This window comes from Meleagris gallopavo, chromosome Z (genome assembly GCF_905368555.1).
Source record: "Meleagris gallopavo chromosome Z, MGAL_WU_HG_1.1, whole genome shotgun sequence".
In the NCBI taxonomy this organism is placed as follows: Eukaryota; Metazoa; Chordata; class Aves; order Galliformes; family Phasianidae; genus Meleagris; species Meleagris gallopavo.
In genome coordinates, this window is record NC_139435.1 from 66,765,693 (window position 1) to 66,779,248 (window position 13,556).

A 13,556-nucleotide genomic window follows, 5' to 3' on the forward strand; every position below is an offset into this window, starting at 1 on the left:
ATCACAGAGCCGTCAGCACCAGACAAGGAACAAACCTACCTACTGTGTCCCAGCAGGGATCACATGTTCAGACTGACTGCAGATTGCAAATGGGCTCTGCAGGGCTGCTTTGCAGCTAGTACCCCATATTGTGTGCTAAGACTGTGTCAAGTTGACCTAAAGTCAACTTGTTAAGAAATTCCTCAACGTGTTTAAATACTATTGGCACCATTAGTCAATGCAGAAACCTTCCAGAACTGAGAAAATATATACTACTCAGAACTGCATTCTCTAGCAATATGGTTCCACTGGCAATACACTGAGATTCCAGCTTCCCAGAACAGCTTATGCTCTGCACATGAATAGAACAGTTCCTAAAGACTCATGAAAGCCAGGCTAGAAATGACTGACAGTCACCCATCTCTAACCCATCTCTATAGCTCTTCTGGTTTGAATGGTAATTTGCAGAGATGCAAAGTCTCAGGTCTGGGCTGCAAGAGCTGGCAATTAAGTTGGATACCTTTTAGATCTGAGGCATGACATGGAGTCAGCTTGTGCCACTCTGGTCAAAAGCAGCAGCCCTCCCAGAAAGCAGCCTCGGTATGTATCAGGAGAAGTGCTGGAAAGGGGTCACAGCAGCTGTTACTCTGCTCATCACAACGGGGTAACTGCTCTCTGGAACTGAGCCTGCAGTAAGTTTGGATCGGACAGAAAAAAACATCTGCCTGTGGAAGAACACCACATTTCTGCAGAACTCAGATCACGAATGCAATACACATCCCAAGAGATGCTCTTTTGCCACTCATTTGGATCCATTCTGGCAGAACCAGATATTGCTGACTGCTTGAGAGGGACAAAGCTTGCTGATTAAACTCTTGATTTTCTGTGCAAGGTTTTGCAATGACCAGTTTGTATGAATGTAAAAATGCTAGTTATGCCAACAGAAAGCTAAGCAAAGCAAGACAAAGTTCATTTGAATACAACTGAGTTGTGCCTTATTGTTTCTTAAAAGGTGAACTCCACTGCAGCACTTCTACACATTCTAGTCTACAAATGATTTTTATATATCCTGGGAACCTCCTCTGAATGTCTGCATCAGTATGCCCTGCCACCTGTAACATAGCACCGAGCAGTGTGCACACACTGACTTCAGCAAGACCAGGCTTTAGCTTCACAGACAGTTCTCACCACAAGACCACAAGAACAGCATTGAGAAGGAGAATATTAACCCAGAGAGACAATAAAGTAAGGATGAAAAGAAGCTCTTATCTCCAGGCCATGGCTTGGGATCACCCAAAATTGTGGTATCCTGAAACCAAACTCAGACTCAGGACAAGCAGCAGCTTTTTCTGAAAAGCAATATAATTATTGGTGCCTGTTCCAAGATCAGACCATATGAGTTCCAGCAGCCATCAGAAGAGACCAATGAGCTGAATGAAAATAAAGCCTCAGTAATTCTCTGGCCTGACCAGGCTATCTGCATAAAAAGCCTGAGGCTGCTGTCATGCTGTCTTTGATCAAATAAGCAGTGGATTTTTCCTGGCAAAATAACAGTGGATGAAAAAAGCTCACTTTATTGAAAAAAAAAAAAAACAAAAAAAGAAAAAAAAAAAAAGAAAAAGAAACCATTTTTAAATGGCCAAATTCATATTTTTTAAATTGCCAGACTCATCAATGTCCATTTCATTTTCTCTTAGCTAGCAGAAGGGAATGGAAAAAAAAATCATAGAGAAAGAGATGTGAGAGGCAATACAAACTCTTATAAAAACCTTATAGTGGATTATGATGAACTGGCTGGGACATACTGCCTACAGTCACAGTTTGCTGCAAAACCTTAGCTCAATTAGTCTGATGAAGGAAAGACATTGCCTGGAAACATCTTGTTTTAAATGTACGTTTTTATGCCTCTTCCTACACTGTGGGAAAATTTCACTGCCGTTAAAGTTTTTCTTAATAAAAATACTCTCTAGGTTTTAGGGTAGGAATGGAATAAAGCACATGCCTTAGATCTGCATATCTCAAGTTATGTATTTACCATTCCATTTGTCACTGGAGTTTGCTGCCTCGCCTTCTTAAAACCCTTATAACTTTTGACAGGGAACAGCTAATCCTAGACAAAATGGAAAAACTTGACCTCTTCCTATATATATTTGCAGAAGTGTACAAATCTAGGTTCCCAGCAGGCTGGCGCTGCGCTGCCTTATGCAAGGCAGAAGATTTTTCACAGCCTGGGCAGAGGCAGCACTCAGGACCCAACAGCCTGCTCTCCCCAGGCGGTCTGACCTCAGGGATGCAGGGCACCCATGGGCACATGCCGAGACCTCAGCTCTGCCCCTTGGGAGCAGAGTGCAATGAAGAACCCTGCTCTTCGCCAGGCACTTCGACAGCAGTTCAGCTGTTGACTCCAGGAGGCTATGAAATCAGATTTTCCAGTGCCATCAAAATGCTGCTTCTGTACATTGCAGAATAAGGTCCCGTGATGGCTGAGCCTGCAGGAGACCTGTCTGACAATGGCAGAGTGCTTTATGTGGACCTGAGAGCTGAGCGGCTCAGGTAGAGATCTGTTCCAGTGAAATTCCTCTGCTCGGCAGATGACATTTGGATTGTGCAGAGTACGAGCACTGATTTATTCCCACAGTACTGTAACCATCTATGAAGAGGCTTTACTTGATTCAGACTAGCCAGCAGTTTCTTAATTTCTCCTAATAGCATCCAGATGTCCCACCAACACCTGTCTTCAGCATAAGCATCCCTTTTGATCTGACAGAAAGAAACCCTTCCCAAACCCAGACCTCTTCAGAGACTGCTAGTCTGTGACAACCAGACTTATGTTTCCAAACAAGTAAATGAGAGGATGCATAAAGTTGCCCTTCACTTTCCAAACTCTACCATAGTAAGCAAAGCTAGCAAACACCTTCTTTCAGTGGGAAACTCATTGCCACTTTCTACACAGTGTCTCAGAGTGTGACAAGAGAAAGGCTGCATTTCTTCCTTTCTACATGGATAATTCAGGTGTTGGGTTTTTTTTTGCCTGATGCAAGTTACAGCGGATTGAAAATTGCTGAAATGAGAGCACTGTAAGGACTGCTATCACAGAGGAACTTTTTCCAGTGGTTATGAATTATAGGAGTCAGGAACCAAGAGCTTCTTGCAAATGACTCCATGCTTTAGTAACTCTTAGACTAGAGGCTCAGCCCTTGGAGCAGCTGTTCAGCATACACATCACACAATATCACGTCTCTGTGATATCTACATGGCTGCTGATAAAATTTCATACACTACATGGAACATGCTATCTTCTGTGGGAGAGAACAGGCAGAATTTGCATTTCTGTGTGTAAGCCACGGGTTTTGAATGGTTAATTCTATTACCCTGTATTTCTCGTGCTGTGTATCTATATGTAGTGAACAAAACCATTTGTCAGCCAGGTCCTCAGATCCCTCCACCCCTGTATGAACTGTGATCATTCATCAGCCATGGCAAGGTAGAAAAGGCACATAAAAAATGACATCTTCTGAACAACAGATCCAGCACTGAGCAAAACCCATGTAAGTCTATTCCCTAAGAGTTACTGAAATATATTTTTAAGATCTTGACTCTACTGACATCTGCTCCTATTCCCTGCAAGAACTGTGCCATGATCACACTGCAATCCCTTTGTCAAGTATGCCTACAAAATCCAAAAGTGTTAGAAACATTCAAGGGAACTCGGTATCAGTAAGGATTGGAGTTAAACCTGTATCTTTCATGCAATGGTTAATGCATTATCCTTCCAAAAACTCCCCTGAGCCTGTGTGGCTCCTGAAGACTTTCAGAAGAGCCCACAGAGTTAGCACATCACTTTCTTGAAACAGGAAAATAAAATTCTGACAGGAAGAAGAAGAAGCAAACTGCTTCCATACTTCCCAACATCAGCCAGTGGTCGGAGGGCATGCTGACATCTCTCCATCCCTCCCCACACAAAGCAACACCACTGCTAAGACCTCTCCAGGCTCCCATCCTTCCTACAGACAGCTCCAGAATCCTGGCTCAGCTCCCAATCCCTGCTGACCTCCTGCTCTGTGTCTGTGGGTCTTTGTACAATGAGCAGCAGGAAAACTAAAGGGCAGAAAACTGAAATAGATTTTTTTTTTCCAAAATGAAAAATTGAATTCTTTAACATTTAAACATGCTTATTTACTTACAGAAAGTATTTCAGGCACAAAAGGTTTGAGTATCAGTCACATACCACGTTAAATTGTAATAGTAACAGGATTGTTCCATGCAGTGCAGTCAGCTATATTATCCCCTATCAAGAAGTTGTTGTAGTTTTTTGTATAAATACATACATATACATAAAGTATGCACTGTTCACACTATGGTCTCCTGGTCCGAGGCGACTCCAGTAGGGTTTATGTAACAACAGTATTTGTCGTAAGGGCTGTTCTCCTTGTAAGAGCAGACTATGATACTGTCTTTGGGAGCAACAAAAATGTTGTCTTCGACGTCTGGGCAAGCAGCGTTGTCCCTGCTGGGAGAAGAGCTCTTCTCTAAGGCACTGTACGTGAAGCTATCTCCCACAAACACATTCCCCGGCATCTCCGGGTAGCAGGTCTCCAGGTACCTCAGCATCTCCTCCTGGTCCACCTTTCTGATGAGGCTCTTGCTTTCTCCTGTGGTGGTTGTGGTGGTGGTGGTGCAGATGGACACCGAGTCCTCACCCCGCAACACTCTCCGGTCCTTCTGGTACACCCTCTTGGCCAGTTCATCGCAGCTTCCCTTGCCAGATTCCAGGTCCGAAGGAGTTCTCAGCAGCTCCATCACATCCCGGTCCCTGATCTCCTTACAGCATGGACACTTGTTCTTGGGCCACTTGGTGCAGCCATCCGTCTTTCTGGTGAGGGCGATGGCGGCAATGCCTGGCAGGCAGATGGCCGGCCCGATGGCCAGCAGTGGGATGTCCCCCAGGGTCTCCCCCTTGATGCCGGACACGGTGAACATGAAGCCAAACACTAGGAAGACGCTGACCAGAGCCACCACCAGCCCCGTCCGAGGGTTGATGTCGTCGGGTCTCATGGTACGCGCCATACCGACGGTGTGCGCTGATCGCTGCGGTCCCTCCCCAGCCGTAGGTGAAGCTTCCCGGCGGCGAGGCACCGACGGCCGGCACCGCTCGGTTCCCCCTCGGCTTCCGCGGAGGACGGCGGGGCCGGGAGCCCGCTGCCTGCTGCCTCCCTCTTGCCGCCCCCGAGCCGCTCAGCGCCGCGCTCAGCCGGCCACTCGCTTATGGCAAGTCGCAGCCCCCCCGCCGGCAGCCCCGCCACTCCCTCCCACTCGTGACGGCGGGCACGCGTGGGCCCGGCCCCGCAGCCTGCGCGGGGGGGGGGAGAGGGGGAGAAGCTCAGGACTTGAGAAAACGCGAGGAGGGGGAAGGAGGACTCTGGCTGCAAGGGACACCTGCTCTTCCTCCTCCTTCTCTTCCTCCTCCTCCTCGCAGCCGTGAGTACACGCACCGCCCACGGAGGCCGCCGCCGGGCCCGGGGGTTGGCTTTAGGAAGGTTGGGTTTGGGGGTGATGACAGCCGCCGCGGTTCCGTCGGCAGCTGCCGGGAGTGGGGCTGCAGAGCCCCGTCAGACCGCTCCCCCGACGGGCAGCGCGGCCCGGGGCTGGGACTTTCTGCAGCGGACAGATTAGCGCCAGGGAGCACAGCCTTGGGAGACGCTGCAGTGCCGCTGGAGCGTGTCTTATGCAAAGCTTCTCTCTTGGTCCTCCCCCTCCACTGTACCCCTCCGTCTGTCGGGATGTGCCTTGGGGTCCCGTGGTGCTTGTGCTAAATTGGCTTTGCTGGGGCTGCTCAGTGTTGTGGTGTAAATGAGCGGTGGTAGCTCACAGCATCGGACTGAATGCAGGAGGGGATCTTCAGATCCCCGTTTCAACGTGTGGGAATGTGACAGGAAGGAGGAGCCCCACCAGCAGCATGCTTCAGCACCGACTGCTAGAGGCACCAGGAGTAATGCTTTCACCTGGAGCACAGGTGCTGGGAGATAAAAAAGTCGCAGACTGAGACTGAGATCAGTTATCACAATAACATGACTCCTTAACAGTCAAATTACTGTTGAGACCAGGAATATGGAAAAATCAACAACATAAACGCTCATCTTCCAGCCACATAAATGTCTTATTTTTATTCACCATTCCCACAGTATACAAAGAACAAAGTGGCCCTGTACTGTACATTTTCACACCACCCACGGGTCTCTCCTCCTTAAAGGACATAGTTTCTGCCTCATTGGACTCTTCCTTCATGAGCTAGGTCGCAGGTGATAGCCTTCCATGCCTTAATTTAAAGGGAGGGAGCAGGAAGGAGGCATCCTGGGGACAGCTGTTTGAACTGGTGGTGGCGATTCCATTTTGAGATAGAAGTTTCGCAAAGGACTATCATCATAATTTGAACAAAGCTGCCTTGTAAAACTCACTTAGAGCTCTGGCCTGTTCTTGGATGGGCTGAGAGTGAAGCAATTTGGTCTCTTAAAAGCAAATTAAAAATCTTCCAGCTGGGTTTCAGCACACGTTAACTTCTGTTACTGAGCAGGATTTAGCAGGGTGAGCAATGATCAGAGCTTTTTGGCTTGCATTTTCTGGAGTGAGAATCTGCTGCTTATTTCCATCTGCTGTTATTTAGATACATAGCATTTATGTCCTCGCATTAGAATGAATAATGCCTTTCCTACCCCTCTGCTAAACTTGGGTAAAGATTAACCAGATATGGAGCTACAAAGTGGTAAAGGCCCAGCAGGATTGTGTTGGTAACACCATGGGATGCACTGCTCCCCTCTCCACAACCTTTCCTCACCTCCCCTTGCACATTTGCACAGTCCTTAACAGTTCTTTGAAAATTGGTTGTGTGCAGAAAGAGAAAACATGCTCTTTAGGAATAGCCTTCATCAGGGTCCATGAGAGGGAGGAAAACTGCCTCAGTAGATGACATAGAAATGTAAATGTCATTAGTGGCATCAGCAGAGGGGAAAATATACTGTAAGTACTGCAGTACATGTCAGAAGATCTAACAGGAATAAAAATGGCTCTTGGTATTTAAGTGACAGGGTCACTGAGACGGAAGAGAGAACATCTACTTTGGAAGGGGAAGATGTTAGCAGGCAGGAAAATACTTACAGAAGCTGTCAGGAGAAAGGTGGAACTGAGTGCTTCCAATTTGTCCTTTTGTGAATGGTTTCCAGGACCAACAGTGTGAAGAGTGCATGCTTCGTGGGAAAGGTGGAAATGGTAAACCAGCCACCCTGCTCCAGGAAAACATGATACAGTTCTCAAAGTTGTCTTTCCAAACCAGAAATCAAGAGGTCATTAAGTTTCCACACAGGTGAGCAGCAGTGGTAATGGCTGAATTTTCTCTCCTGTTCAAAACTAGAGAAAGAAAAAGCTGTCTTCTGTGAGGTGAAGCGCATTTCCTAGGGGCTCGTTGTGCAAAAGGTCTGGATCAGCTAGCATAGTGACTGAAAATTCCAAGTATTTTTTCAGAACAATATTGATTGAACAGTCGATGGTGGTGATTAACCATCTTTCAGTGCCAATAACTTTGAGCATTCATTCAAAGCAGACCTGAAGCTGATGTTGGGGAAATTAGTGTTCTTACTCTGTTCTGATTTTTGAGCTTTTTTAGGATGGGTCAAATTGGGATAATCTCTCTGGAAGAGAGAAATGTGGGGTTTGGTGGGCACATTCCTCCCCAAGGCAGGCAGAATGCAAGTACTGGGCATGAGACACCATGTTTGTACTTCTAAATCTAAACAAAGTTATTAAATGGGGAGCTGATGTGTTCCAGGGACACTAATTTCGGCTTGCTCAGCAAGCATTTCCACATCAACTTGTCTAGATTCAAAATCCTTTTCCTATTCTACATAATAATTTAGCGGAATTGACAGTCAGACAGTGTGCTTCTCATTCTCTCTGTTTTCTATTCAAAATAATGGTCAGCATTTGGTAAATATCTAAACATTATGCATGTTAAAAACTTCTACAAAGGTCTCACCTCCCCCAGCTCCTCACTGTCATGGTGTGGAAGCTGGAAAACTGCAAATTATAGATGGTCAGAGGGCTGGAGCACCTCTCTTCTGAGGAAGGTTTGAGGGAACTGGACTTGTTTAGCTTGGAAAAGAGAAAGCTCTGGGGAGACCTCATTGTGGCCTTCCAGTACTTGAAGGGAGCATATGAACAGGAGGGGGAAACGGGGGGAAATGGTTTTAAACTGAGACAGGGGAGGTTTAGGTTAGATATTAGGAGGAAGTTTTTCACCCAGAGAGTGGTGAAGCACTGGAACAGGTTGCCCAGGGAGGTTGTGGATGCCCCATCCCTGGAGGCATTCAAGGCCAGGTTGGATGTGGCTCTGGGCAGCCTGGTCTGGTGGTTGGCGACCCTGTACATAGCAGGGGGTTGAAACTATATGATCATTGTGGTCTTTTTCAACCCAGCCCATTTTATGATTCTATGAAAATCGAGATCTAATTCAAAGTGCACTAGCCATTGTAGTGTGTTGGTTAGCCTGAAATGCACAATCTCCTTTTTTATCTTCTTGATCCATCACATGTAAAACACATAAATTGCAATAGTGAAATGAAAGTTTAATGAATAAAACACTGCTGAGCATGTGCTAGGAAGCTGGACTTCTAGTGCCCTAAAGACCTGAGAGTTATTAGCAGCCCTGACTTCATACTGTGCTGTGAGCCTTGATGCAGTCCTGCACACTGATGCAGGTGAAACTCATTCTTTTGAATGCCTGAGCCTTCAGATTGTGGTGACCTCAACTTCTCTAACATCCCAGGCATACCACACTGAGTCTCCAGAAGAGTTGCTAGTAACATCACAGGTAAAATGAACCTTCCAAGTTCAATGGCTTTGCTAAAACTTGGCACAACTTGATACCACTTCTGAGTGTGGGATCATGTAAGTCCTAGCTATAACTTGGACGTGAAGCATATGATTTGCTTTGCTGACAAGTTCTTTGAGGGCTGGGATGCTCAAGTTTCAAGCTTTTGTGTTGATGCTATTGTGCTTGAGCCGTATTTGAGTCAATCCATTAGCTTGAGTATGCTACTGTCATTCAGCTGAGGTCAGTGGCACTTCAGGCCCTTTCAGTCTTTTATCCATAGTAAGTACTCAGTTCTGGAGGAGGATGCTGAATGCCATGTGCACCTCCAAGCCTTCTTGAATGTTGTGTTTTCTCAGCCTCATCAACAAAATACTTGCTAATTTTTCTTTACTGTGCAAAAGTGTGTTGAGGTCCTTATCTCCATTAATTTATAGCTTGTTTTTTCTTAATTTGTGAGTCGCATGTTTCCCCATACCAACATACCCTTATTGTATTGCTTAGGGGACCTCTAGCAGAACCTCTCGGTTCTTCCATTCCTCCTGTCCTATTTCAAAGCTGCAGGCAGTTCTCTTTGTAACAGAATTGCAGAATGACTTGGGTTGGAAGGGACCTTAAAGCCCACCCAGCTCCAACCCCCAGTGGTGGACAGGTTTGCTCCCCACCAGATCAGGCTGCCAAGGGCCCCATCCAACCTGGCCTTTGAGCACCTCCAGGCATGGGGTATCCATATTCTGTCCTCATGTTCTCTGTTGCAAGGAGCTCAACTCAGTAAAGATTTACCTAGCTGTTCACTAATGGATCACAATGTTTGCAGGCAATTCTTTGTGCTTGATTGCTAATTGCTGACTGTAGGTCAGATGTGGTAGGACTCTGGCAAGTGGCAAAAGGCATGTAGCAGATGCTTGAAGGGCTTGTGCTTTTACTGAGAGCCATCACACCAGGAACTCAAAAATCCTGCCCTCAAGTCATTCATCAGTTGAGAGGCAACCTCAGGAACTTCAGTGGGGCTGCTGTATGACTCACAGTGTCAGGCGGTACATTTTCACCATAGGAGCAAAACCCTGCCTACATAATTCAATGGAAATTACGCTTTGCTATATAATTTTTCCTGGTACGCTTTTTCCTTTTAACATATTTCTGATTAAATACGCTATATTTCTTCTGCCTAAAACTTCTCAGACAAAAGATGCAATAGTCTTGCATAGTCATTGACAAGTACTTCATGTTACACATAATGGTGAATAATAGGTATCCTGCTTTGTCCCAAAAAATATGGCAAAGTACTTCTTCAGAAGTGTCTCTAATTGAAATCTCTCATCTGTGGAGAGGGAGGGAAAATAGCTCGTCAGGTTGTTTTGACCTAACTCTACAAAAGAAGCTAATGATTTCAGATGTGCTCGAACACTTTTTAAAAGTTTTGAGCATAATCATGTAAAACTAACCACATACTGGAGCTCTCAAGATGACTAATTCTCGATGAGAGGCTTACTGGTACCCTTCTTGTCTGCTTAGGGAATGTTAGCAACAAACTAAGGGAGCTTATCAGAAGAGTACCAGCAGTTCATGTTACTTGCAAGCAAAAGCTTTCTCACAACAGTCCAGGTTGCATTCTCTCTGACTGCTTTGTGCCACGTTTCCATCTTTGCCAATAAGTTCTGAAAATTCCAGGCACATGGTGATCAAGGCTAGTGAGCGTGGATTCACCAAGGGGAAATCATGCATGGCCAAAGCTTCTGCAGTGAAATTATAAGTTGAGATGGATGAGGAGAGAGAGTGGATATTCTCTTCCTAGACTTAGCAAGGCCTTTGACTCTGCCTCCCCTAATCTCCTCACAGAGAAGCTGTTGAAGCTGGGTGAGTAGACAGGGAGCTACATCCAAAACTGGCTGAATGGCCAGGCCCAAACGGCAGTGGTCAGTAATGCAAAATCTAGTCGGAGGCCTAGATTTTGAGCAGAGTACCCCTGATTCAGTACTGGTCCCAGTCCTGTTTAATGTCTTCATAAACAATTTACCTTTAGTAAATTTGCAGATGACACAAAACTGAGGGTCACTCCAGTACAACAGCGACATGGAGTCATTGAAGACAGACCAATGTAGGGCCATGAAGATGATGAAGAGTCTGGAAGACCTCTCCTATGAGGAAAGGCTGGAACATGAGGAGGGAGAGGCCGCAGAAGGATCTCATCAACATCTCTAGATACCTGAAGGGAGGCTGCAAAGAAGATCATTTCAATGGCGCCCAGTGCCAGGAAAAGAGGCAAAAAGCACAAACTGAAACACAAGAGGTTCCCTTTCTACCATCAGGAACTGTGATAAAGCTCACAGAGTTTGTGGAGTCTTCCCTTTGGAGATCTTCAGAAGACTCTTGGATATGGTCCTGGGCACCCTGCTCTGAGTGTTCCTTTTGGAACAGGGGTTGGGCCACATGGACCGAGAGGGCTCTGCCAGCCTCATCCATGTTGGGATTCTGTAACATCAGAGAAGATGATGGGTGAGAGTAGGGGTGAGCATGAGTTAGGCAGCCCTGGCTGATGTGTGCAGGGGCAGCAGATGGAGAAGAAGAGCAGGGAATGTTTTTCTGGAGAATGGGAATGCAAGCAGGTCTCTTTGGAGGGGTTGAAATATGCGGGGTGCATGAGAAGCTCTCTGTGGGGGGAAGAGTGCAATAAGACATGAATAGGGCAGCTGTGTCCCCAAATAACATGAAATTTGTGTTTTCAGGAGGCATTCTGTCTGATCCTCATCACACTCTCTCCACTTGCTCTGCTGGGAAAGAAAATGCCTGAACCTTAGCATGGTCTGCCATGATTTGTCTGAAGACCAAAACTGGCTTGTGAAGGGGCCATCATTGCCTCAGTGGTGGCTAGCTGTATGCTAGGCTGGCCTTAGCGCCATACCAACTAACGGCTGTTCAGTGTTGGGGAGCAGGTTTTAGAAGCAGAGACATTTGTGCACAGTGCTGGGTGTGCAGCTGTGCAGTAGCTATAGAAATAAAGTACAATATATATTTACTTGGTGATGTGAAGCCACAGTAGGTGAGGGATGGGGGTGGAGGAGGCCTTTGTTACACACCTTTTATTATAATAAACATTATTTTTTTTTAATTTCAGAGCATTCAGCAGAGGAGGCAGTGTTTACACTGTGTTAAGGCTGAAGCGATTGCAAGGCTCAGAGCTGATAAAAACCTTCCTAGTATCAAAGGATATCAAATGGCTGCTGATTACGAGCGTGGGTGTAAATACATGGCAAACTCACTCCCTTTCCACAGAACAGACCAGTCTCCTAAGGCACTGGGAAGGATGCTGTACAAACAGCTACATATGTTGCAGAGGAGGAGTGGAGCAGGGAAAGGTCCCCATCCCGCTCAAGGAGCAAGGACTTGGTGCAATGGGAGAACAGATCCCCTGCACAGGAGCTGGTGTCCTGCTGCATAGGCTGCTGCAGCTGCTGTGAAATAACCTGCCTAGAAAGACGCCCTGGCCTGGGACCCTCAGCCCACCCCTGCCTGGAGAGTGGATGCAGGTCAGTGCAGGACCCCTTTGCGCTGCTCTCGTGGTCTCTGAAAAGGAGCAGCCAGCCACGGATGTGCGCTGAGAAGCATCTTCTGCCTTGATGGGAAGCTGCAATGTGGCAGGATGAGTAATTAATTAGCCTCATGCTGCCACGGGCATTTCCAGTCCCAGCTGACAACAGACTAATTAAGAACCTCCCTGTGGTGTCTATTTTAGATAACCATTTACTTTGGTACAAATTAACAAAGGCTTCTCTAATGGTTTGTTTCACAGGCGACACATTGGATTAATTTATGGGACAAATAGTGGAAACCTGAACAGACATTTCAAGTTCCCAGCCACCAGAAGCCCAGACAGTTTTGCTGAATACTGCTCTAATTTTATCAGGGCAAAACACTTGCTCCCTTCTAATTCTGTGTGTCATGCCATTTGTTCTTAGACATTACCTTCGCCTCCAAAGGCTCTGGAAGCTGAAGGTGACCTTGCAAGTGCTGGTGGTGCTTGGGAACAGGCTGATGGCTGGGCTGCCTCATGTGTGCGGTAGCTCCATCCAACTTAGGGTGATGGAGGATCCTGGTATCAGGCCTGGCTGGGCCAGTATCGCAGTGAAGGCTGAGAACCAAACCATTTGCTGCCCCTGCAAGTCCTCTTCTCAGAGCCACCTGCCCAAAGGTGTCTAGATCACCTTTCTTCATTGACGACAGCAAGCATTTTCATGCTTTTCTACCTACATTCAATTCTCAAATATATTAATTCACAGGAAGTGAAAATGTTAGTGGGATTTTCAGCTGGCAGTGTGTTGGTGCAAATTATACTGCCATCCTCTTCTAGCTGATCCCCTAAACACTTGTGTGGCCTCCTGAAGTCCCTTGCTCTGCTGCAGTAGCCGTGGAGGGCTCCTGCCCCAGATGAGTGCAGCTTGCCAGCACTGCAGATTTGTGCCCTGGGTTACTCATTGCCTCTGCTGAGGGGGTTTTGAGGAAATAATCAGCTTCTTTGGATTTTTGTTTATTGCTCTTTTGCAATTTTAAATAGCAGTTTTCAGGTTTCTATGGATTTTGCATGCAGTGTCCCTGGGATGTGGGCTCAAGTACGCTGTGTGCCTTGGAGTGTAAGTGAATGGGATGTGTAGACATTGCAGTGGTCAGTCTCTCTAGGCTCTGAAGCTGGTTCCACGCCTATTACTTATATCTCAGAGCA

The 13,556-nt window shown here is 46.5% G+C and overlaps 1 protein-coding gene across 1 annotated transcript; it reads right to left on the bottom strand.

Moving 5' to 3' along the window:
• Positions 1-4,098: 4,098 nt before the first annotated feature.
• Positions 4,099-5,452, bottom strand: TMEM215 (transmembrane protein 215). The gene has a single exon (XM_085213038.1). The coding sequence runs from the start codon at positions 5,044-5,046 to the stop codon at positions 4,330-4,332; it is 717 nt and encodes a 238-aa protein (XP_085069164.1). The 5' UTR covers positions 5,047-5,452; the 3' UTR covers positions 4,099-4,329.
• Positions 5,453-13,556: the final 8,104 nt, after the last annotated feature.

Coding starts and splice junctions, on each gene's coding strand:
- TMEM215 (XM_085213038.1), bottom strand. CDS start 5,046: ATGGCGCGTACCATGAGACCCGACGACATCAACCCTCGGACGGGGCTG.